The following is a 26,975-nucleotide window of genomic DNA, read 5'->3' on the forward strand; positions in this document are numbered from 1 at the left end:
GGTCATGTGACGTGGCCAGCATCACATGACCGACAGACCAACCAGTCGAGCACCGAGTGATCAGCTCGGCGCTCAAGGCAGACTTAGGAGCAGGGAGCCACCCAGCTAGTAAAGCCGCCCTGGGAACGAGGTCAAACACAGATCCTCACTCCTGAAGCTAAGCAGCAGGTCTGCGGCTAATGGGGGACCGAGTGCACCTTCGGAACCCTGTTACAATTTCTTTTTGCTTTTATACTTTTGTAATTGCATGTTATTAAAGGGATTCTGTCACCTCCCCTAACGCAAAATCGGATTTTAAAGCAGTCATGCAGCACAGCTTACCTTGAATCGGCTGTGCTCTTCTATCTTGTAATCCGTCCAGTAGTTTATGAGAAAAACGACTTTTATGATTATGTAAATTAGCCCTGAAGGTGCCCAGAGGGGCGTTTTATTCCCCTTAGTGTGCCCAGTAACGCCCCTCTTATAGTGATGCCCAGTGATGAGGATGAAGCTCCTGCCCTCAGTCTCCTGCAGATCGCACTGGCGCAGCCCTCAGTGGGTACTGCGTCTGCGCAAGAGTTCGTTCGGCCGTGAGGGAGGGGGAGGAGAGGGATGAGACGCTGTGGGCGGTTAGGCAGTCGGAAGGAAGGCGTTCTGGGCACTGTAAGAGGGGCGTTACTGGGCACACTAAGGGGAATAAAACGCCCCTCTGGGCACCTTCAGGGCTAATTTACATAATCATAAAAGTCGTTTTTCTCATAAACTACTGGACGTATTACAAGATAGAAGAGCACAGCCGATTCAAGGTAAGCTGTGCTGCATGACTGCTTTAAAATCCGATTTTGGGTTAGGGGAGGTGACAGAATCCCTTTAAAATGTAGTATAGCCCCTGACTGAGCTATTCAATAAAATGTATCTGTATGGCGCCACCTGCTGTTTGTTGTTCCTTGTCCACTTCACTGAGATGTTTGCAGAGCAATTTTGAGCAATGAATGGGGAGATCTCTGGATCCATGTGAGGTACGGGGCTGGTTCTGGCTTTGTCATGTACTATATGTCCGATTTTCATTATATACATCAATCATGGGATAACTCCTTTAATTTAGGTGGTGTAGGATGGATTTATTTGGGGGGGGGGGGGGGGGGTTCTGGGATCTGTATAAGTTTAGGGGGTTTGGTGTGGAGTATATTTATTTGGGAGGTCTGGTCCAGTTCTACATTAGTAGGGGCTCTGGATTGTGGTTTAGGGTCTGGCCGGGGTCTGTATTACTTTCTGGTGTATTTACTGGCTTAGATCTTGGGTATATATTAGTTTAGGGGTCTTGTTTGCTTTTTGTTGCTTTGGAGGGGTCTATATTTTTTAGAGGTCATTATTAGTTTTGAAGCTCTGGTCTGGGGTCTAGTCTCGAGTCTGTATTTGGTTAGGAGGACTGGTCTGTATTTATTTGGGTGGTCTGGGTCTCTGCATTCCTTTTCTAGAGTCTGAGGTCTGTATTTATCGAGGTGGTCTGGGGTGTGTATTACTTTTGGAGGTCTAAAATCTGAATGTATTTAGAGAGTCCGGTCTAGAATCCTCTTAGTTTAGGTGATCTGGTAGGGAGTCTGTATTCTACTTGGCTGTGATGAAAATGGTATGTGCTGTAGGTTAGGCAGGGCATGAGCTAAAATGTAAAAGAATGAGTCTCGTCACACCAGGCAGTAGAAACCACTGACCTAAAGTATTTACGGACTCTCTTACGTCATAATGAATAGTGTAGAATATATGAATAATCTGTGCTTTACTTGTTTTATTTTGGAAATTCCAACTTCTGACCTGGAAATTCCCCCAACCCCCATCACTTCCACCTCTCCCCACCTACAAGAAAGTGGTGAAACTGAATGTAATCAAGACTTTCAAAGGAGAGGAAGGGTCTGTGAGGGAACAGACATCAGGATTTAGGAAGAGACAGGTTTCAGGATACAGGGAGAGAGACTGCAGCAGGATTTAGAGAGTGCAGGAAGTCAGTTCATGTAACGAGGTACCACTGTGACTTCCTTTATTCATATATCCTCCCCCAAACCGCCCCCTGTTCCTGAGCACACTACTGGGGGCTGGCACTGAGATTAGGCAGCAGAGTTAGACACTAAGTGAAAGAAAGAACTGGCTTTAGTCTGGAGTAGATAAGGAGGACAGAAGACCACAAGAAGGACATTTCAGGCACATAACATTCTCCTCTCTTTTGGGCACCCTACACTGATCTCCTCATCATCTCCGCACCCGCCATTTGGACTTAACCCTTTGCTGCTACATCACATCCGACCATGAAGACTTGCCAGATTCTGCTTGCACTGTGTACCGTTATGCTGGTTACCCAAGGTAGGAAGAACCGTATTGACATGCCGTATTATAATCCGGTAGAGATGTTGCAGTGCTGGGTTTATCATTGTAGATGTAGCAGGCTATTGTCTTGCTATCTTAGGAAGGAGCAGTTTTTTTGTCGAAAGCTTCCCACCAATTTTTTTTATATCTATTGACCACTAAGACGGTTGTACCCATAATGAATACCAAGATCCCGATGACATATGTCCTACTTTTTATTGCCAGTTGAGGGATACTGATCCAGCATGAAAGAGGTTAAGCATGGCTGCAGGCGCGTACATTAATGTTTTACTAATTTCAGCTATTCTGGTTGAAGAACCAAATCATTCTAGGGATTGAATAACTAGTCCTGAGACCTGAAATCTGGAGGACCATTCAGATCAATGGATACCGAGGCATTGGAGGCGTGCCATGCCAGTTAAGAAGTCCATAACTGGGAAAACCCCACCATCAGCTTCTCTCCAGGGGACCTGCAATATAACAAAATGTCTTCAATATCTGATTGGTGGGGGTCTTACTAACCGCACCCCAATCAGCTGTTTGATGCGGATGCAGCACTCTTCTTCAGACTCTGACACTATGCCCATCAGTCACATGCCATTTCTGCAGTTCAGTCCCCCCTTTTTAAGGCTAGTTTCACACTAGCAGCAAGGGACTCCGGCAGGCTGTTCCGGCCGGTGAACAGCCTGTCGGATCCGTGCTGCCGCTAGTGCACAGATCCGTACTTTTGTCGTACTTTTATTCCGGCCGCCTCTCGGCATGCACTGGCGTGCTGCCGCCGGTACTCCGCCCCGCCCCTATTATAGTCAATGGGGCCGGAGCAGTAGTCCAGGGGCACGCGTGCACTAGCGGCAGCACGGATCCGACAGGCTGTTCACCTGCCGGAACAGCCTGTCGGAGTCCCTTGCCGCTAGTGTGAAACTGGCCTAAGTGAATGAGATTGAGCTGTAATACCAAACACAGCCACTAAACAGTGTATGCGCTGTCACAGTGTTTAAAACAGCCAATCAGTATAGGTGCCCAGAGCTGGACCTCCACGATCAGATAGTGATCAGTGGGGTCATCAGTTTTTAAACCCCAGAAAACCCTTTTGATAAATACCCAATACCCAAGGTATCCTATCATTTTAATAAACTCTATCTATCTATCTATCTATCTATCTATCTATCTATCTATCTATCTATCTATCTATATTTATTAAGATAGACTGGGGTCATTATTAGTTTTAGAGGCTTAGAGTTCTGTTTTTTTACTTAGGGCATCTGGTCTGGAGTCTGTATTATTTTTTATAGGGTCTGGTCTTGAGTCTGTATTGTTTATATAGGGCATCTGGTCTGCAGCCTGTATTATTTACTTACAGGGTCTGTGCAGCGGCCCACTGCCCGCGTCTGGATTATCCCTTGCCCCCGTAGGAGATTTCTACGAAATATGTACCTCTTATATAGCAAGTAAACGTGATGCCAGTTGCAGTTAAGCAACGGGAACATGGAGTCCCCTTTGTAGATGGTATTGGTGGAACCCAGAGTAGGATTGCCATAGTGGTGTAGAGTGGCCTACAATCTCTGTAGATGTTGTATACACGTGTCACGGTGCTCCTACTTGGATATCCTTGGATCCCAGACGTGGTGTAGTCCAAAGCAAGTGCAAAAGGAATGAATAACTTGGATGATGAAGGAATAATTGAGTCCAGACTTGTTTTAACGTTGAACACAACTTTAACATAAACTGTAATCCAAACAGTTTCCAAACTTTATCTTGGTCATCAGCAGGTATTGGCTTAACTTTGGCAGGCAGTTCTGCAATAATCTCTGCTATATCTGAACTCTCTCAGCTCTGCTATGCTAGCTGGGTTAAACAGGAACTTTCCCTCTTCTGCTGGAACTTTAGCTTAGCTTTTAGTCTATCTCTTACTTTATCTTTAGTTCTAGGAACTTTTTGTCCTGTCTTTGAGTACCTCAAGCTCTAGCTTCAGCTTGGATGAAGGCAATGCAAACCCAGGAGGGGACAAGCAACCATCTAGGCTTCAGAGCAGGGCCTCTGGGCACAGCAGAGCAGGCAGAGCTCAGGTGGCCAACACACAACCTCTCCCTGAGGAGGGTAGACTAACTAAACTCCTCCCTCTCTAAATAGGGCTGGAATGGAATTAGAAGTTCCTCTCTAGAGAAACTAACTCTCTGCCAATGCTGCTGCCACCTGCTGGTGAACCAGACATATTACATGTTAACATTGGTTTATAAGGAAATTCATATAAACATTGCAGGAAAGGACAGTAAATATATATGAGATGACACTTGATGCACCAACAAAGATAGTGGGGGTATTGAAGCTCATCAAGAGAATGCCAAGAGTGTGCAAAGCAGTAATCAAAGCAAAAGGTGGCTACTTTGAAGAACCTAGAATATGACATATTTTCAGTTGTTTCACACTTGTTTGTTATGTATATAATTCCACATGTGTTAATTCATAGTTTTGATGCCTTCATAGTCATGAAAATAAAGAAAACTCTTTGAATGAGAAGGTGTGTCCAAACTTTTGGTCTGTACTGTATATATATATATACGTATATATATATGTATGTTCCGCAATCACTCAAAAACGCAACCATCATTTTCAACTAAACTTGGTATACACATCCCTTGCTACCTGGAAAGAAATCTTGTGGGGGTCTCAGCTCTCTAGGACGTACCGTTCCTGAGATATTCCCCAAAAATGACCTGCATTAGCCAATACAAGCCTGCAAGTCTTTCTCTTCATATCCCAACTGCCATACACACGGTCACATGTCCCTTATCAGCCAATAGAAGCTCGCAGGTCCTTAGTCTTCACATACACACAGTTTTACTCCAGGTTTCCATAACAACTCAGTAATTTTTCTTCACTGCTGTAGGTCAGCTTTAGGCTAGGGCTGCATGACACATACGGACAACTACACTGCTACATGCATCCATCTTGGATGGATTTTTTGCGACTGTCATGTCGCAGTCGCAGCATGTTGCAGTGCGACACCATAGCCTATCATTATAAAAATTGTTGCGCGACACATGTCGTCATGTAGCCCAAGCCTTAAAGGGGCAGGGCGCTGTGAAAGTCACTGTTAAGGGGGCAGGGCACTGTGGAGGACACTGTTAAGTTGCCAGGGGCCACAATTAAAGGGGCAGCTGCTGTGGAGGTCACTGCTAATGGGGCAGGAGCCACTATTAAAGGGGTAGGCCGCTGTGGAGGTCACTGTTAAAGGGGCGGGCTCTGTGGAGTTTACTGTTAAGGGGGCAGGGGCCACTATTGAAGGGGCAGCTGCTGTGGAGGTCACTGTTAAAGGGGCGGGCACTATGGAGATCACCATTAAAGGGGCGGGCACTGTACAGGTCACTGTTAAAGGGCATTCACTGTGGAGGTCACTGTTAAGGGGGCAGGCTGCTGTGGAGGTCACTGTTAACGGGACAGGCACTGTGGAGGTCACTGTTAAGGGAACAGGCTGCTGTGGAGGTCACTGTTAACGGGGCAGGCACTGTGGAGGTCACTGTTAAAAGGGCAGGCACTGTGGAGGTCACTGTTAAAGGGACGGGCACTGTGGAGGTCACTGTTAAAGGGGCGTTCACGGTGGAGGTCTTTGTTAAGGGGGCGGGCACTGTGGAGGTCTTTGTTAAAGGGGTGTTCACTGTGGAAGTCCTTGGTAAAGGGGCAGGCACTGTGGAGGTCACTGTTAAAGGGGCAGGCACTGTGGAGGTCACTTTTAATAAAGGGGCATTCACTGTGGAGGACACTATAAAGTTGGCAGGGGCCACTATTAAAGGGGCAGCTGCTGTGGAGGTCACTGTTAATGGGGCAGGGGCCACTATTAAATGGGCAGGCCGCTGTGGAGGTCACTGTTAAAGGGGCGTGCACTGTGGAGTTCACTGTTATGGGGACAGGGGCCACTATTGAAGGGGCAGCTGCTGTGGAGGTAACTGTTAAAGGGGCGGGCACCTGAGGAGGTCACTGTAAAGGGAGCGGGGTGCTGTGAAACTCATTGTGGTCCTGCTGTGAAGGTCAAAGTTAAGGGGATGGGCGGCTGTGGAGGTCCCATTTTAAGAAGGCTTGGCACTGTGGAGGGGGTCAGTGGAGTTCGCTGTTATGGGGGATACTGTCAATATCTTTTAACGACACACACAAACATTATATGAAATAGATGAAATATACCCGTGCGAAGCCGGGTCTTTCTGCTAGTATATATATATAAACATTTAGAACGTAAGCACTGTAATTGAACTATGCCTGAGGAACAACAGGGGGACAAACAATTTGGTAGCCATTACAACCACCGCGTGGTTTTCTATAGCTTTGATATGAAATGTGCCTAGTTCTGGGATGTGGAGAATAGGGGGATGAATCACATATTTCCTCACATGAATGGTCTTGTGTTGACTAAAAGCAGAACAGTGTCCTCTGACTGAAGTTCCTGGTAGTCCCCGTGTTTCACATCAGTGGCTTAATACGCATAGATCTCCAAATCATGTTAGAACAAGAGGGTTCACATAAAGTATGACCAGTCCACTATTTCTCTAGGGACAATTATATATGGCAGCAATTATTGCAAAATACATCTTCTACACGGGGAAAGATTATCTTTTTTTTTGCTATATATTTGTTGTTTGTCTGGACGTAGGCTGGTCATACGCATTCTACCTGTGTCGGCCAAATCTTCTCATTTTTCCAGAACCGACCAACCATCTAATGTGTATCGGGGCCTCCTAACTCTCCCTCGATAGGGAGATAAAGATTGCACAGTTGGATCTCAAGATATCTGATCTTCTTGCTCTCACTGTCAGAGATACGTGGCTTTCTGGCCTCTCCCAGTTCAAGACTCATGGATGCTAAGCCGAGCATGCATGTTTATGGGGGTTTGGGAGAGATAGCTGTTGAACAAACAAGTTGACTGCTTGTATGATGTGTATGGCCAGCGTTGGTGATAGTCAGACACCCTGGAGAGAAGGCACACCATACAGATGGCAGCACTTAATTAGTCCTCCCATAGATATTTGTGGTGCTCTGATTTAAATTCTATGGGAGTCATCTGCTTGGATGTCTCTATAGAGACTCATATAGACTCTGGTGGAGAGGGAAATGCACATGCACATGTATGGCCCTTCTCCTAAATATAGCTGAGATAGGGCTCAGATAGGGTTTGGGTACCAAAAGTGGGATCAAGGCCTCCACCGACCATAATCAAGCCCTGGCTAGATGGATGTTAGTAAAATGATAGATACCTCTGCGCAGCTGTATAGTATTGTGCCCAATAGGTAATATGAACCCATGGCTTTGCACCCTGTAGCCATACTGCTACTTGGGCTATATCCATACGGCCCAGTTAGGTTTAGCATTAGGTCCCGAGCTACTTGAGAAACCTTGGTGCAGTGCTCGTGCTCAGACATGTCCTCCACCGTAGGATATGTTGGCTAATCCTCAATTTTACACCAGTACGAGGGTTAGTAAGACCGCAGAGTGCACCCCTCTGTTTTTGCTATATCCAGCAACGCAGCCATACCAGTGTTTGTCACCTTGATATAGGGGCTCATATACGAGAGGAGACTTGCAGATATGTGTCATAAAGAGTACACCTTTTGATAGCAATCACCTCATATAGACCATCTCAGGCGTTAGTGAGGAGATACTGCTCTCTGCCAGCACCGCGTTTCTGCGCAGTCAGGTCACAGGAAACCTCACACAATACCGTGAACGTCACATATATTAACCCCCTGAGGACCACATGAACTATGTAGCTTCAGACAGTTTCTGCCTTCACCATCTGTCTATACTCAGTGCGACCTATATACGTCCTGGTCATCACTGGGACTGCAAACGTGCCAGGGACTGGATTTACCTATAGGCACAATAGGCCTCTGCCTGTACGAGATTCTCGGAGAAGAGCAAACATTTTAAATCTATACACGAGTTAAGTCAAGGGTGAGGCTAGAAGGGGCAGAAGTAGCAGCCCTTCCGCTACATAAGAAGACAATGGTAGTTATAGCTAAAGTCTAAAAGACATTCTGCATCTACATACTGCTGGTATGATATGTATCAGGCCCGTCGCTAACAGACAGGCAAAACAAGCAATTGTTTGGGGCCCCGAGCTGGTTGGGGCCCCGAGCTGGCCAGGGGCCAAGCAGAGCCGGTGCTTGTTTTGCTTCCTTTAAGGCTGAGTAACTCAGAAGATCCGATGGTATATTCTAACCCCCAGGCGTTCCCATGGTGATGGGGACGCTTGCCTGGGGGTTAGAATATACAGGGCCACGCCGCTCACAGCAGTATATTTATAAACTAATCAGTAACTACTTTAACTTTAATCATTGCTCATTGCTGAGCTCTTTACTTGGATTATAATTTATTTGGATATGGGATATCTTACTTTGTCTTAGCTCCGGTAATAGCAGGCAGTGCGGGGGGCGGCGCTCACTCACTGACGTCACGCGCCTGCTCCTCCCACTAGGCGGCGCAGGCGCGTGACGTCAGTGAGTGAGCGCCGCCCCCCGCACTGCCTGCTATTACCGGAGCTAAGACAAAGTAAGATATCCCATATCCAAATAAATTATAATCCAAGTAAAGAGCTCAGCAATGAGCAATGATTAAAGTTAAAGTAGTTACTGATTAGTTTATAAATATACTGCTGTGAGCATCGGGGAGGGGGATCTGTGGATGGCACTGTTTAGGGGGGATCTGTGGATGGCACTGTTTAGAGGGGATCTGTGGATGGCACTGTTTAGGGGGGATCTGTGGATGGCACTGTTTAGGGGGGATCTGTGGATGGTACTGTTTAGGGGGGATCTGTGGATGGCACTGTTTAGGGGGGGATCTGTGGATGGCACTGTTTAGGGGGGAGATCTGTGGATGGCACTGTTTATGGGGGGAGATCTGTGGATGGCACTGTTCAAATTTCATGCACATTAAATGCAACAGCAGTATTTGCACTGTAAACCTCCTTTTTTATTTATATAAAGTGTGGGTGAACTATGGCTATACTGTGGTTCCTGTAGGCTTTGCGTGCGTAAGGTGGGGAGGGCGTGGAGGGGGGGGGCCTCCATGTCTATTTTGCTTGGGGCCCCCAAATTCCTTCAAACGGCCCTGATATGTATGCTTATAATAATGACTCCCAAAGGTCTGTATTTTATATGGACAAGTAGTAATAAAAAAGTGAATATACAGCTAATAATATAAGAGTCAAATAACGAACTTTACCGCCTTCAAGACGTTTTTGCATTTTCATTTTTACTATTCCGTTCACATAGCCATACGAGGCTAGGTTGTATTGCTTTAATGGCTTCATTTGATTTACCATGACTTGTTTTCTTCGCTTCACCTCCCTAAAAAATTTAATAAAAAATTATCACAAAGTCATATGCACTCCGAAACGACAAATTGCCCTGCAAAAAAATAAATAAAAAATTGCTGTCACATGGCTCCGTGGACAATGCAAAAAAAGTAAATAATTTTCTCCAAAGTTTTTATATATTTTTTCAAATGGAGAGCTAAACCAGCTGCATAAGTGTTCATACGAAATTATTTGGTACAAAGAACATCTATTAAAAATGAAATAGTGGGACAACTTCTTGAGCATCATGAAGTCTTAGGTGTAAAAGTGACGTAGAGGAAGCTCTTTAATTCTGCAGTTTTAGCGCAGTTCTTATTTTGGATACCTTATGCTTCGTCCTATTATTGGACGTGAGATTTGGGATGTTCCATGTCAGAGGGCATCTGGAGTATGTTCGGTATGAGAGGCATCTCAAGGGGGTTTCCATCAAGACTAAATACTGTGACAGTAAGTGAAGCCAGCTGCCTATCTCACTATCTATGTTGCATGAATTCTTGACTTTAGTTTTCGCTCTCCTGTTCACTAAGGCTACTTTGGCACTAGCGTTTTTTGCGGTTCCGTCATGGATCTGCAAAAACGCTTCCGTTACAATAATACAACCGCACGCGTCCGTCATGAACGGATCCGGTTGTATTATGTCTTCTATAGCCATGACGGATCCGCCTTGAACACCATTGAAAGTCAATGGGGGACGGATCCGTTTTCTATTGTGCCAGATTGTGTCAGAGAAAACGGATCCGTCCCCATTGATTTACATTGTCCGCCAGGACGGATCCGTTTGGCTCCGCTTCGTCAGGCGGACAGAAAAATACTGCAGGCAGCGTTTTGGTGTCCGCCTCCAGAGCGGAATGGTGACTGATCGGAGGCAAACTGATGCATTCTGAGCGGATCCTTATCCATTCAGAATGCATTAGGGCAAAACTGATCCGTTTTGAACCGCTTGGCTCTCACAAACAGAAAGTCTAAATGCTAGTGTGAAAGTAGCCGTCCACACACATGTAATTATCATACTATACTATTAACCACGTAATGGTATATCACAGCAGTCAATTAGCATCTCCTAGGCCAAGTGCATTAGGTACACCTCCCTTTTAAGACTAGGTTTGCCTCTATCCAATACTCAACCGCTATGTGTCATTTACCAGGTGATGCCAGTACTGCACTCTGTAAGGCACAATTCAATTGGCATACACTAACTCAGGCTGAGAATCTAAGGGATTCACTGGTTTTACCCCTTTACTACTCTATGCAGGGCTCTGAACTTTGCTGCAGGTTGAGGTTCCTGGTATAGTTTCATATTGGCAGCAGGGAAAGGCATAGCCAGATTAGAAAGAACCAGACTCACTGTGAAAGTCAAGCCAAGGTCAGAATCCAGGACAAGGACTTAGAGACAAATCAGGGATGAGGTCAGAGATAAGCTGGGGTCAAGATCCGAGTCAAAGCACAAAATAGAAGTAATGAAGAAGTCAGATTTTCTGAGTGGTCATTTCCCATGTCTCGGGAGGAACAGGAAGCAAAAACTATTAGGGGAAACGGCAAGTATCAGAGCAGATGTGGCAGGGGATTGGTAAGGTAAGGATGACTTATTTTTTTGTTTTAACACAGGGGCACATGTAGCTCAGTCACAGGTGAATTTTTATTTTATTTTATCAAGCAGCAGCTTAAAGAGAGGTGGCTCCTTGTTTTACTATAAACCACATTCTCCTTTCCTGAAACCTCATCAGAGGTCCTTCCAAGAAGATCTGGATGTTATAGCTGGCATCAGGGAAACCTACATTCTTATGCGACACATGCCACAAGCACCCTCCAGCCTCTCCACCCTGAAACTCGAGCCCATACGAAAAAAAGAGTGCCCATAATGCTCCTTTTCACTTCGGGAAGGGATGGTCCCTGACCCCTTCTGCTTCTTTGTTGTGAAAACAAGGCAGCTCAGGAGCTTCAGAGTTCTAGCCTGTGCCTAACACTATGACTCTTCTCCACCATGCCACACGAAGCATGGGGTGCAGATGTAGAGAGGCTATCCCCTCTTGCAGGAACATTCATATTGTTAGTAGTTGACTTCCAGATCAGTTGTATCCACTGCTGCAACTTACCGTAACTTGTGAGCTACCAACAGACCATGACTTTATACAACATCTGTTAGTTCTTGATATGATCCCTCAGTAACATAGATTTAATCTTTTTCTGATATTACTCGGGATTCAGTTGGTTTTTGAAACTTGCAAGTTTATCAGGAAATTATGACAAAACATTTGCTAGCTGACAAGCATTTCCTGTGATGATGCTTTCAGTGAGACACGTGGTTTCTTAGCAATTGAGAGTCATCTTGGTGATTTAGGAATGGTCCACCACAAATGTGTGTATGATGACGCTGTCCTCCGGTTGTTGGCTGAGTAAGACCTTTGGTGTGGATATTTAGAGAATCACTTGAAAACCAGTGGTGGTCAACTGGTTGTTTCTACCCTACTCTATGACTCCTCTCCTTGACTACGTCTCATCTGTAGCCTATGCTCCCATAGTGAAAGAGCAGTGATGTCCTCTGTCACCTCAGTGTTGGTATAAGAAATATATGCATACAGCATCACATAATGTTAGTGATGATGACCCCCCCCTCCTGCAGGATGCTAACCGGACACCAGTGTCCATGAGGTTTGGATGAAGATGTCTCTCAAGATCCATGTTACATCATTCCTAACTGCCAGATTGACATTTCCCCCTCATTGGGAGGGACTTAATTGTGTGCAGCACTCATTGACATCTACTGTAGGTGCTGAGAAGTAATTGTCAAGCAATTTCAGACAGCACTCCAATTTTTGTAATGCTTAATTGTTTTTTATTGGCCGGACATGGTGGTACACAAAGCAACGTTTCAGGCACATAGGATGCCCTTCGTCAGGCAGAAACGTGTCCACTGGACCGAGGGAAGAGCCAGCTCTTCCTGGACACGTTTCTACCTGACGAAGGGCATCCTATGTGCCTGAAACGTTGCTTTGTGTACCACTATGTCCGGCCAATAAAAAACAATTAAGCATTACAAAAATTGGAGTGCTTTATGAAATTGCTTGACACGAATTGAGTTCCAGGAGGTGGAGCCATGAACAAACCCCTGACGAGCACCCACACCAGCCAGATTTGACAGAGTGCTGTGATCAACTAGGATTTTCGTGCTGAGAAGTAATTGTCATACAGCTGACTCACTTACTGGCCTTGAAGTCATGGAGATAGCAGCCCCTTGATGCTGCAATGTTGAAAATAAGAAGCAACCGGAAATAAAAGAGAGCCTAAAGTCTGAACACTGAAATTAAGGAACATATACGGTAAAAATACCAAGAGATGGCTGATTTCTTATTTTTGGTTGGAGTAGTCCCCTAAGAACTAAACATGACTTTACAGACTCCTGGCTCTGAGATATGAACAGACGTCCTCGAAGTTTAATGCTGCCACCTGCTGGCCAAGTTAGTTATGTCTATCTATATTACTTGTCTGTCTGATCCCTGCCCTTCCATGTGCTACAATGGCTCTCAGTATTTGTAATGGTTTACTACATCAGCTCAGGTACTCATTGGTGATCTCCGGGGTCATGTTATTCAATGTATTAACATATGCGGAAATTCATATTCCTGCCTCTAATATTGTCCACAAGGGCCCAGAACAAGGCCTGGATAACAGGGACTGCATACCTTAGATAGCTGGTTCGTCAGACAGCCATTCTTCCTTATCCCCCCCCCTTCCCTATACAAATACTCCCTAGGCTTGCATGTGTACTAAGCCGCAGCCAGAACCCTCGCCCGCGTAAAAGTCCAACATACCCAACTGTTCATTCCAATGACATATGCCATTGGGGGAGAGTCGGGACACCCCTTATATATTAAAATGGTCAGCTGGTCCTGCAGAAATTGGATTCAACTGACATTAATTTAATGTGAATAGCCAGCTTAAAGGGGTTTTCCAGTTTACATCCTGTAAAACAATCATTTATGAAGGTAGCTGTTTTGTAATGTATTTACTTGCTCCTATCTTCCCTTCTTGGCTGTGGTCGGTGCTTTTTTATTTCCTGTGATGGTATTGGAGTGCCCTGGAGAAAGGGTACTAGTTTGGACTATGCAAGGCCATCAACTCCCTACTTTATTGAAATCTAAAGGGCAAACTCACACTGTGATTGATGCTGTTGTGTGCATTTTTATAGGAGCTAAAGTTCTCTGCCTGGCTGAGAGACGAGCGCTGTGATTGGCTGCGCTCTCAGCCAAGGCCCATAGCAAAGAAACTAGTTTAGCAACGCCCCATACAAAAAAGCGCTTGAGTGACAGGCGCTGCAGCAGAACAAACGGGGCTATTATTTCTACATTCGGTGGTCGATTTGAAAAAAAAAAAAAAAGGGGGAACATCAGTGGATGCCGGACTATTAGGTAGGGGTGTTAGTTTATTAAAATTATATTGATGAAAGGTCCTAGGGGTTTATAGCATTTATTATGTAGAGAAAGTTAATACAAGGTTCTTACTAATGTATTGTGATTGTCCATATTGCATATTCTTCCATCACATTATACACTGCTCGTTTTTATGGTTATGACCACCCTGCAATCCAGCTGGGGTGGTCGCGCTTGCACGCTATGGAAAAAAGCAGCAGCCTACAGTATATGCTCTCCCATGGTCCCGGCCACCAGAGAGGCCGGTGCTTTTTCCTATAGTGTACGAGCACGACCATGATTAACCTAAACAAATATATAAATGGGCCATGCAAAAATATGCTGAAAAGCTGTTCCATGTGAAGTCCCCTTAAAAGATAATGAGGCACTGCCTCCGGACGGAGAAGAAAAAGTTCAATCTCCAGAGGAGTCAAGTTTGTTTCACTGGGAGAACTGGGACTTTGTGGAACAGTCACCTTCCAGACAGGAACAGTGGACGTTTTACAAAGAGCTTATGAAAATGTGTAGAAGTCTGAGTCTCAATCCCCTTTTCTAAAATTTGCGTTCTCACCCATCCCTTGGTTGAACTTGATGTAACCATATATCGTTGCCTTGTGATTTCTTTTGCAGTGAGGTCCCAGGACACGTTGGGGTTCGGAGCCACAAGTTCTGAGCTGTTCGTCCCATTAGGAGAGGCCGTATGGTTAAACTGCTCTACTCACAAACCTGACAGAACATTCTATGATACCAGATTATACAAGAATCAGACCAAGAGGGGGCCCAACTGGTTGGCAGTGGAAGTGATTGTCCGTGACTGGGAGAACTCAACGTGTGTCTGCATGCTTGACACCGGAGACCAACAATTAATAAGTCACACCCAAGTCATGGCATATGGTAAGTAGTATATTATATATCAAAGGCTACAAAGGGTGCTTTTGTTTAAAGGGTATGTCCACTTCATTTTTTATTAGAAAGGCTCCATAATCACTAGCAGACTGTAGAATCTCTAGTGATCAGCTTTATTTTGCAAGTGTTCAGTTTCACTGCAGCACTACCGCAGGTGAAATGAGGCATTACACATGTTGGGTCCTCCAGAGTGAAAGACGCTTTTTGTAGCTGATCTTCGCTCTGGCTAATCGAGTTAGGAGCTTCCCTCTAGTAACATAGATTCGACCTCAAGCTCCAAGCTGCAAGAACTCTGATAAGTGTTACACTTGTTACCATCATCTGAACAGGGGCATACAGGTATTTTACAAGATAAACAGTAAAACCAAAGTTGGCATATAAGTAAATCAGGTGCTTAGAAAGGTTTTCGACCAGGCTTTAGCTTGCTAGAACATACAGTTCTTGAGATATTCCTAAAAATATGCAAATATGGTACCATCACATGACCCGTATTAGCCAATAGAAGCTCACAGGTCTTTCACTCATATCCTAAATGACATACACATGGTCACATGACCCTTATTGGCCAATAGAAGCTTGCAGGTCCTTCAGTCTTAGCCTCACTGACATAGACCCAGTTTTACACCAGGTTTCCGTAACAATTCTACCATTTTTCTTCATTGTTGTAGGTCACTGTTAAGATGGTGGGACTCTGTGGAGATCATTGTTAAGGGGGTGGGGCACTGTGGAGGTCATTATTAAAGGGCAGGGTGCTGGGGAGGTCACTGTTAAAGGGGATGGGGCACTGTGGATTTCACTATTAAGGGGGCAGGATGCTGTCGAGGACATTGTTAAGGGGCAGGGCACTGTAGAAGTCACTGTTAAGGGGATGGGGTGCTGTGGAGGTCACTGTTAAGGGGGTGAGGCGATGTGGAGGTCACTATTAAAGGGGTGTGGTGCTGTTAAGGTCACTGTTAAGGGGGCAGGGCCCTGTGGAGGTCACTATTAAGGGGGCAGGGCACTGTAAAAGTCACTGTTAAGGGAGCGGGGCGCTGTGGAGGTCACTATTATGGTGGACACTGTGGATATCTTTCAAGCACACATACATTAAAGGAAGTAGGTGAAACATACCCGTGATAAGCCGGGTCATCCTGCTAGTTACAAAATAAATATAAAAACAATACTTTCAGAGAGCTATGAGAGGGCAGGGCTGCCAGTGGTGCTGGTCCCGATGGGTCAATTACCTTACAGATTGTTGTCTAGACTAGATAAAATTGTAACAAACTTTCATCTGTGAGAAGTATATTAGATCACTACGCATTTTTAGCCACTGGAGGATGGAAGGTAACAGTACTCCATTCACTGGCAGCAAACAGGGAACTTGAAAATGGAAATGGAGCACAGTGTTTGTCAGACGTTTGGACCAGTTCAATGTGAGTAATGCAAACCAAACAGCGTCTCCCAATAGTAACATGAATATACCTGTGATGTCGTTGCAGCTCTACTTTCCGACGTCACTATAGACCTGCAGACGGAGCTACAGGAAGGAAAAGAATATACCATCAACTGTACGGTTCATGAAGTTGCTCCTCTGGAGTATCTTACCATAAACATCCACAGAGGAGGGGATGTCATTGACACTAAATCATATGAAGGACCACACGTGGTGAACAGAAGGACTGTGAGTCACTTACATACATTTACAGCTCGTCGCAGTGACAACCTTAAGGACTTCTCCTGTCAGGCCATTCAAAGACTGGGGTCAGAGGTCCACACATTCAATTCCACGGAGATAACCGTACAGACCTACAGTAAGTTGGATCACAAGTCTGGAACTTATGTCTTCTCCTAGAGAATGCTAATTATTGTTAATGGTCAAAATGTTTAATAAAATAAAATAAAATAAAAATGGTAACCACTAGGGGGAGCTCCCAGTTTGTGAATGTGCTATTTAGCTTAACGGGAGCTGTACGGAAGGTCATGGCCACATATGGTGTAAACTTTGCAGAATTTTTGCACAGCGAAATTGCGTGAGTGTGAAATCTGTGGCTCTTACATTTGCAGCAAAGTGGGTTGGAGTTTAACAGATCTTATCCACACACTACAGAAATTTTAAATGAGCAACATGTCAATTTATACTGTGGATCTCCTTCATGGATTTCAGCACAATCACTGCATGTAACCGCACCCTAAAAATCCCTATGCAGTGAGCCCCCCCCCACCCAGTGCTTTTTCATCCTCGCCTTCTGAGAGTCCTACCACTTTTATTTTTCAATGACATTGCTGTATGAGGGCTAGTTTTTTGCAGGACGAGTTATTAATGGCACATATAATGCTTTGCAAAATGAGGTTGGGAATTCTGAAATTTTTTACCGTTTTTTACTGAGTTTTACATGTTAACTTTATTTTGCAGGTCAGTACGACTAGGGCAATACCAAATTTATATAGTTTTTTTATAGTGCTTATATTTCATTCTTCTCCAGTTTTTTTTTTGCGATTAATACAGATTAATACACCCCGAACCGCTTAACATGCAGACTCTGAGTTTCGAGGCTCTGGGCGTTGAGAGTAGTGCTACGTATTTTTGTAGTCCATCGGATTATTTTTTTTTAAAAATTAATTTATGTTTAAAAATTAAAAAAAATACCCCAATAAAAAATGAATGGCAGGATGTTCGGAGATTCAAATGTCTAGCCACGACCCAGTCTCACAAACACAGTACACACGCAGGGCCCCTTTTCTCACCCGCACACTGTCAGCTCTTTTCAAGAACTATGGGGGTCATTTATCAAACTGGTGTAAAGAAGAACTGGCTTCGTTGCCCACAGCAACCAATCAGATTCCACCTTTCATTTTTAACAGCTCCTTTGGAAAATTTGGAAAAATTTTCCCCTATTTCCCCTATTTCCTTCAGGAAATGTCAATCTAGTTATGTTTTACTACCTTTGCACAACTCCTGCTTTTATCTCGCCATATTTTGAGAGCCATAACTTTTTTATTTTTCCAGTGATGTGTGGGTGAAGGTTTGCTTTTTGTGGCAAGCTGTATTCTTATTGGTACCAGTTTGGGGTAAATGCAACTGTTTGATCACTTTTTATTCCTTTTTCCCGAGCAAACAACCCGATTTTTTTTTTTTTTGTTAGAGTGGTTTAGATAATATGATAATTTTATAGTTACAGACTCTGATATACCAATTTTATGGAGGTTTTTTTTTAATTGGTTTAATTTTTGACATAAAGCAATGTGTAAGGAGAAAATTTGATTTTAAATTTTTTTACATAGTTCAAATTTTTTATTTTAAAGGATAGTTTGTTATACCTCTCTCATTCACACTGACACGCAGCCTACTAGATCTGCCTTCTGTAGACGGCCATTGACATTGTGACTGATGTGGCAAGCACTCAGCACCAGGGTTCTGGGGCTTCCCTTTGTCTAACCGCTTAGATGCCGTGGTCGCTATTGACGGTGGCATCTAAGAAGTTAAACTGCTGGAATTAAAGTAATCTCTAGTCCTGGTTGCGACATGAGCCCGGCTATGTGTATCAGCTCCTGTGATATTCCGAGTACTGTGACAGCAACCACGAGATCACTATGACTAAATATCTGGAGTGGGGCGTTCAGGGGTTAATGCACAATAATGTGGCCTTTCATACAGATTTTGATCAGTCTCATGTCTTTTTCTTATAATATCAGCACTGCCAGAAGATCCTGTAATAAACATCAAGAAATGGATAGAAAATGGGACCTCATTTACAGCCGAGTGTCTCATCGCCAATGGATTTCCTCCACAAAACATCAGCCTGAGGATGGTCTTTGAAGACACCTTACTCAATGTCATTCCTGTCATGACAAATGAAGGAACCATAAAGAGCACGACCCAGCTGTCTGCGAATTTTTCAGATCTAGGACATAAAACCATCAGATGCGAAGCTCACTTATTTATTTTGTCCATGGAGAGTAGGGTGGATGTGAATATTTATGGTAAGTTGTTGGGATCATGTCATATGGAGATCTTAAGGTTCTTCCTTTCTGACTCTACCAGATCACAGTGCCCCCTCACAGCAGTGGCGCACATAGAGAAGTAAGAGCCCCAAAGCAAGGATTAAACCAGGACCACCACACAGGACAGAAGGGTTTCTGCCTAAACTCTTTTCAATGACCCTTGGGCCATTTTTCCACTGCTTCATTTGCTAAACGTTGTTCCTTTTAGAGGTAGAGTCCTGGCCAAGTTTTCACCTCCAGTATAAGAGGAGATAATCCCAACTAAGACTGGGCCCCCTCTTGTCCTGGGCCCCATAGCAGTCGCATGGTCTGCCGCTATGGTAGTTACGCCCCTACCTCCATGCCTGCACCCAGTGGTGTTCTCATGAACCACCTTCCCATGCAACAATCATGGCTGTGAGGTGGGGTAAACCTCTCAGGTAGCCTGAGATTGTGTAGATGTCTCAGTGAAACAGACCACTGACTTTCTATGGACATCCTAAAAATGGACATCCATTTTGTTGTCTGCTGTCTCTGCTAAGGAAAAACTTTAAGGCAACGATTGCAGGATCGGTTGTGAGATGAACGGCCATTTGCCAAATCATTGTCGTGTGGAAGCATGACCCAATGTCCTTTCTTGGCATGATCTTGGCTTTAAACCACTGGGGTGAACAACACGCAGCCACCACTGGGATGTTGGTGTGGGATCCACAACAAAGTACTGGCAGCAAAATCCACAGTGTGAACATAGCCTAATGATAAGGTGGTTGACATGCTGTATCGTAGATCTATATCAATTGTTCACTTAAGGGGGTTATCCCATGATTAATGTAAGAAAGGAAAATCATACATTATCTAGTACATGACAACCTCATCTTTAAAAAAAAGCTAGAACCAGCCCTGCGCCTCACATGGGTCCAGAGATCTCCCCATTCATTGCTCCAAATGCTCTGCTAGATTTATTTCAAGGTGGTGGCTTAAAAGACATGTCCTTTCTCAGAGTGCGCATCCTTTCTGCTGAAGCTGGTGGCAGTTGAAAGACAGAACTGAGCATGTGCGTCCACCTCAGTGATCCGGACAGAGAAATTTGAAAAAGAGCAAACAGCAGGTGGCGCTATACAGATAGATTTCAGGGAATAGCTCAGAGGCTATGCTAAATTCTTAATTAAATTTGATTACAGAAGTGTTCAGATCCAGGGCCTGGTTTCAAAACTGTAGAATATTATTTGTGGGACAACCCCTTTAAACAGGCAAAAATCTGCCAGTATAAAAGGTCCCAGCTGTGTGTGGGCCCTTCATCAATAGAATCACAGTAGGCCTTCTAGACAGACAGATAGATGATGGATGGATATTAGATAGATAGATAGATAGATAGATAGATAGATAGACTTTCAAGCGGGCACTGATTGTCGTTTTCCAGACCACTCTAGAATAGACATGTCCATTTTTGGTGTGGATTCCCTGAGGACACCATGGGGGTCTGTACAAGGTTTAGCGCCATTGAATGGCGCTAAACAGCGAGCGGCAAAGAAATAATTTAAAAAAAAGGCAGAAACTATGGTGGTTACTGCTGTGAAATATGTGGTGGATTTTGACAGTGTCGGCACTTGCCATGTGAACATAGCCTAAGATAGGAATTACTCACGATTGTTACCTTTCCTGTCTGGTGGGATGAATGTCTTTGGAACTCCAAGAAGTAGATGTCTGATTGACATAGACCGCTGCCTGTCAATAGACGTCCTAAGAATTACTGACTTCACGTTTCATCTCAGCATTGTGTAAATAGCAGTGGTCGGGGATCTGACATAGTGTCCTACATCTGAATGGGATGTGGGCCCTTGATCAATGCAGTCACGTTGGGCGCCACCTTGGCTTGTGAAACATAGAGCAGATTTATTCAAATCACCAAGCTTTGGTAAATCTTTCAAGGTTTCCCATGTGGGGGTCTCAGGTGGATTTTCTCGTAGCAGTACTTGTAGAAGTCATCTCTGGATACAACCTAGCCAGAATATGCTATGCCATTAGGTGATGGTGGCCTGTGTATTCTCATTGTAACATCAATCCTCTTTTCCAGAACTTCCTACTGTGGATCTGAGCCTTTCAAAAAACACTGTATACCATGAGGAGAACGTGACCGCTACCTGTCAATCAACCAACAAAGTTCCAGGGGCTTATAGTCTCACCATTAGTGTGGATGGTAAAGAAGAGAAGACGGGGCAGACCTCTGTGACCCACACATTCACTGCAAGCCAAAGGACTCCGAGCCTTCCCATCACCTGCACGGCTTATATTACTAAAAATGCAAACATATCCCAGTCTTCAATACAGGCCCTAGAAGTACATTGTAAGTGACTTGTAGAAATCTCTGAGATACACAACTAACACCTGGGGAGATAGATAGATAGATATAGGCATGGGATTTAGCCGGTTCCCTCCAGTTCTCCAGATCCGGTTGTTAAAATTACAGCCGGATCAGAGAACTGTGTTACCGGCTGAGTCCCGATCTGGTGCTCTGGCGGCGGCAGCTGGAGATGTTTACTCCCATTGCTTCGCACGCCGCTGATAGCTCTTTAGTTGGGTGGTATATGTGTGTAGTGTATATAGGGTGTATTTATGTGTATGTGTGTAGTGTATATAGGGTGTATTTATGTGTATGTGTGTAATGTATATAGGGTGTATTTATGTGTATGTGTGTAGTGTATATATGGTGTATTTATGTGTATGTGTGTAATGTATATAGGGTGTCTTTATGTGTATGTGTGTAGTGTATATAGGGTGTATTTATGTGTATGTGTGTAGTGTATATAGGGTGTATTTATGTGTATGTGTGTAGTGTATATAGGGTGTATTTATGTGTATGTGTGTAGTGTATATATGGTGTATTTATGTGTATGTGTGTAATGTATATAGGGTGTATTTATGTGTATGTGTGTAGTGTATGTAGGGTGTATTTATGTGTATGTGTGTAGTGTATATAGGGTGTATTTATGTGTATGTGTGTAGTGTATATAGGGTGTATTTATGTGTATGTGTGTAGTGTATATAGGGTGTATTTATTTATATATATGAGATAGATATTAGATAGATAGATATAATATATAGATAGATATAATAGATAGATAGATATAATAGATAGATAGATAGATATAATAGATAGATATAATAGATAGATATAATAGATAGATAGATATATAAGATAGATATAATAGATATAATAGATAGATATAATAGATAGATATAATAGACAGATGTAATAGATAGATATTAAATAGATAGATAGATAGATATGAGATAGATAGATATTGGATAGATAGATAGGAGATAGATAGAGTTCAGAAGAAAGCAGCACAGCTCCCAGTTGGTGGGTGCTATTACTCCAAGACCCAAGGACAATGTCTTGCTAGCAATACTTGTGGCAACACTCCAAAGTCCACGGTGAAAAAATAAGTTTCTTTATTCACCCATTCTGCGTTTTAGCCCCATTGAGCAGAGCTAAAAAGTAGCATGAGTGAATGAAGAGAAAATAATTTTTTCCCCACAGACTTTGAGAGTGCTGCCTTACTTTTTTGGAGGATAAATAGATAGATAATGGGATAGGAAGATATGACAAACATTAGATGGGCAAGATGGATAGGCAGAGTTGCAGGGAGGAGGGGGTTAACACTTCTAGTAGTTGGAAGGGGCTCTGAGGGGGAACACAAGAAGGGGCGGGCAGGAGTTCTGTTCAGTGTAACAGCAAGTGGCAGGGGTGCAGCCGGAGGAGACAAAAGTACATTGGATAAATGAAGGAGGAAAGAAGATGGCAGGGGCTCTGTGAGGCTGTGAGAGAAGGATGGGGGCAGGGGGCACAGTAGGTGGCAGGGGGGGGTGTATGGAGGAAAACAAACTGCTTAATGAGGCAGTAAAAACTATTAAACAAGTATTGAAGCTGCTGCCTGTCCAGAACACAGACCGGCAGCAGCTTGTAGAAGAGACAGGGCAGACTCACTTACTGGCCATCTCCATCTCTTCTGGCAGCAGCGGTCTCCAGTACCTCTTTACCTCTTCACAGGCAGTACATCACCTTGGTCAAAGAAGGAACGGAGAAGAGGGGGACATGCCCACAATAAGGGGCCTGGTTAACTTCTAAATCTTTATCATCAGCGGCCAGCAGCAGCAGGTTTTTGATGATGATCAGCTGCATGAGGTTGAAATAGGTGTGAACGAGTGGGGTATTAACATATGGGCACTTTGGGCAGCTATGGGGCCCCCAGGAGCTTCGGGCCCGAACCGTCCATAATGTCATCCATCATTACTATGTGATCTTTATTGTTTCTCTTTCCATTCAGACCCTCCAGAGTTCTCTGAAACTTTGTGCCCCTCATCTTTACTTCTGGTAGAAGGAAAGACCCCATTTTCGTGTGAGGCTGATGGAAACCCAAGGCCGAGAGTAAACTGTGAAGCCGATGGACGTTCTATCACTGACGCAGTTACAGTAACAAGAGACATGTCTGGGTATTATAGGTGTACTGCAATGAACCTGGGAGGAGGCACATTGAAGCCGGTCAGCGTCACCGTGCAATGTACGTCCGCCGCTCTCTATGACCCAGACCTCCTTCTCATTACAATGCTCTGTACAATGTTGTGAAACTATGGGGGAGACTTATCAGGACCAGTGCTTTCAGTGCGCGCCTCATCATAAATTAAGCGCGTCCTCCGGCAGTCCGTGCTCCGAAACAGAAATCTAGGATAGCTCAGAGCCGCTGTAGAGTTCTAGCTTAATTTTCGCCATAAATAATAAACTTGTGGCAGCTGCTGGCCACGAACCCTTCCCGCCCTTGCTATGTCCCCTTTAGGAAAAGTAGGGGGGGGTGGGCAAGGTGGAAGAACCGGAAGATGCGTCTATTTGTTATAAAAAGTTAACAACGCTTTTCATGCGCAAGGGGCGATGATAAATCTCTCCCTATATCTCCGATCTCCTTGCTTACTTCTCCCTGCAGCGCCACCACAGGGGAAATTAAGCATTACATCATAAGTATTGAAATCAATTTAAAAGGGTCTTCCCGCCTTACACCCATTTTTATTTTGTTCTTCCTAATGTTAAAAACCACACTCTCCTGCTCCCTGACACTGAATTCCCGCGCCAAGGCTCTGTTCAGCGGTCCTTCCAGTCTCAGCCGTAATATTCCGGACAGGGTCAGGTGCACCGCTGCAGCCATTCACTGGGAGAAACTAAAAATGGGTGGAACCCAATTTATTATCTAATAGGGTATTTGAAATTACTTTAAATAGTCTATTTAGCCATTTCTTCCTAATATCTGTATCTGGGAAAGCTGGGTGAGAACAAATTTGTTGTTATATCTTCATATCTTCCGCTTCTATATCTCTTTTGTACAAGGGAGATCAGGATAAAAAGCTGGGTGACCTCTGTGGGACCACGATCATCACCTAGATGTTCCTGAAACAGATATAATGAAGAAGTAGGTGGACAGAATTAGAAAGTCACCGAAAAACAGTTCTCCCTCTCTCCTATAGGTGGCAGTGGAGAGTAGAAAAGTGCTAATTTACATATTTTTCCCAGCAAGCATTGCATTAAAGTCTCCTCAATTTATACAGGATCTCCAGAAAAAATATCCTACTGAAGCCATTTAGGGAGAAATTCTCTGTAATGGCCAATGAGATAATATAGATTATCATATGTTATAGATTATCTGAATCTACCTAGCAAGTGACCGCCTCCCAATTTCTTTGCCCCTCCCCCTTGGCAATCATATTGTGCACTGCTCATAGAAATGACCTTTTTTCTCTTTTCCTCAGATCCACCAACAAACCCAAATGTGACTGTTTCGACAAATGAAACGATCGGATTAGGAAATCCACTAAACATGACATGCAGTTCGGAAGGGTTGCCGGCACCTACTTACACCTGGCTGGTCCCCGAGAATGCCGATGTGACATACTCCCTGGATAAAAGCTCGGTCATTATTCACAGAGCAGCAGAGACCCATGCTGGAACATACACGTGTGTGGTCAGGAACGCACATGGAGAAGTGGAAGCAAAGCAGGAGGTGAAAATTGCTCCGGGTGAGTAGTAATGTCAAAGGAAAAGAAGAGCGCCACTCTTATACAAATGCCATGTCGGATACTGCAGCTCAGCCCCATTAATGTCACTACAGGTCATGTTTTAGAAAACAAAACATAAAATTTCAAATTGAACCCGCATTGGCTTGAGGTGATAGGGGAGCAATCCCGATTAGATCAGGATATTCAGGAATTTTGGGGGTTTAATGTAGGTTCGACACACATCCATTATGTGTGGGACGCGTTGAAGGCCCATATTAGGGGCTTGTACTTCTATAAAATTAATAGGTTTAGAACGGAATTACGGCGGAGGGAACAAGAACTGACAGAGTTAATAAGGAGTTTACGTGCCAAACTGATTGACCACCACACGGAGCAAAATATTAATCAGTTAAAGGAGGCTAATACACAGCTTAAGACACTCTTATATAAAAAAGCACAACACAAGCTCCTATTTCAGGGCCAGAGTCGTTTCTGCGAATCTGGTAAAACTGGTAGGTTTTTGGCACGTTTGGTGGCCAATCAGAGAGAGGCTACCAGTATAAGAGAAATTAGGAATCCACAGGGAATTGGGGTGAGATCCGCAGAGGAGATTAGAGAGGAATTTGCGAAATATTACTCTACCCTATACAAATCTGAGTCTATGTTTAGCCGTACTGACATGGAGCAATATCTTCAACAATTGGAGCTCCCTCAGCTATCTATTCAAGATAGAGAGATGTTGGACTCCTCCATCCTTTTGGAGGAACTCCAGGCGACTCTTCCCTTTCTAAAATATAATTCATCTCCTGGTCCAGATGGATTGCCATTTGGAATATATAGGTACCATGCCAAATCTCTCTTGCCTATCTTACTTCAAGTCTTTAATGAATCGTGCGCTTTTGGTTCTTTACCTCCATCATTTAGAGAGGCGGTGATTATCTTGGTCTTGAAAAAGGAGAAGGATCCATGCGATATGGGGTCATATAGACCTATATCGCTCCTAAATACGGACTATAAGATCTTTGCAAAAATCCTCGCCAGTCGTCTGAAGAGGGTTATAGCTTGTCTGGTACATTCTGACCAGACGGGCTTTATCCCGGGCCGCCAAATACAGATGAGCATATATAGGGTATATCTGAATCTATCTGTTGGGGGCGGTATAGACCACTCCATCCTGTCCTTAGACACCGCGAAGGCGTTTGACAGGATGGAGTGGCCTTTTTTGTGGGCTACGTTGTCTGGCTTTGGCCTTGGGAAGCTATTTGTGAAAATGACCCAAATGCTATATGAACAGCCGATTGCATATATTAATATTAATGGCACTGGCTCTTCTCCTGTCATGATGCGGAGGGGGGTGAGACAGGGTTGTCCCCTGTCCCCTCTTCTCTTCGCACTTTTTATTGAACTGCTGGCTTGCCGGATCCGTTTAGATAACTGTATAGATGGCTTCGGAGTGGCCGGAGTGAGCGACAAAATAAGCTTATACACAGATGATGTAATTTTGTTCCTGGATCAGGGTTGGAAAATCCTACAGTATGTGATAGAGGTAATAGAAGACTTCGGTAAATTATCAGGTTATATGATCAATTGGTCAAAGTCATCGCTCCTCCCGCTGAACCGGAAAGCTGTAGATGGAGGGCAGCGAGTCCGTGTCTTGGCTCCTAATGATACCTTGGACTATCTGGGGGTTAAGATTGGTGTTCCTTTGAGTAGGTTTTATGAGCTAAATTTGGCCCCGGTTTTGAATAAAGTTGGGGCCAAAGTTGCCGCTTGGCGGAAACTGATACTGGCAGAGACAGATCGAATTGCATTGATCAAGATGATTATTCTGCCTATAGTTTTGTTCCCGATGTGTGCTTCCCCCATTTGGATTGATGATATTTTTTTCCATAGATTGGAGACTTTGATTAACGATTTAATTTGGGGAAGGAAGAGGGTGCGTATAAAGCAGAGATATCTTTGGTTGTCGGAGGCAGATGGTG

At 44.2% G+C, this 26,975-nt stretch overlaps 1 protein-coding gene across 1 annotated transcript in view; it reads left to right on the forward strand.

Moving 5' to 3' along the window:
- Positions 1 to 1,962: 1,962 nt before the first annotated feature.
- ICAM3 (intercellular adhesion molecule 3) overlaps positions 1,963 to 26,975 on the forward strand; it is a 37,891-nt gene continuing 12,878 nt past the window's right edge. Inside the window, exons 1-7 of the mRNA XM_040414925.1 lie at positions 1,963 to 2,334; positions 14,716 to 14,979; positions 16,470 to 16,781; positions 18,664 to 18,951; positions 21,026 to 21,295; positions 23,280 to 23,513; positions 24,748 to 25,014. Coding sequence (XP_040270859.1) covers positions 2,280 to 2,334; positions 14,716 to 14,979; positions 16,470 to 16,781; positions 18,664 to 18,951; positions 21,026 to 21,295; positions 23,280 to 23,513; positions 24,748 to 25,014 — 1,690 coding nt within the window. The 5' untranslated portion in view covers positions 1,963 to 2,279. The remainder of the gene's footprint in view (positions 2,335 to 14,715; positions 14,980 to 16,469; positions 16,782 to 18,663; positions 18,952 to 21,025; positions 21,296 to 23,279; positions 23,514 to 24,747; positions 25,015 to 26,975) is intronic.

This window comes from Bufo bufo, chromosome 1 (genome assembly GCF_905171765.1).
Source record: "Bufo bufo chromosome 1, aBufBuf1.1, whole genome shotgun sequence".
Classification (NCBI taxonomy): Eukaryota; Metazoa; Chordata; class Amphibia; order Anura; family Bufonidae; genus Bufo; species Bufo bufo.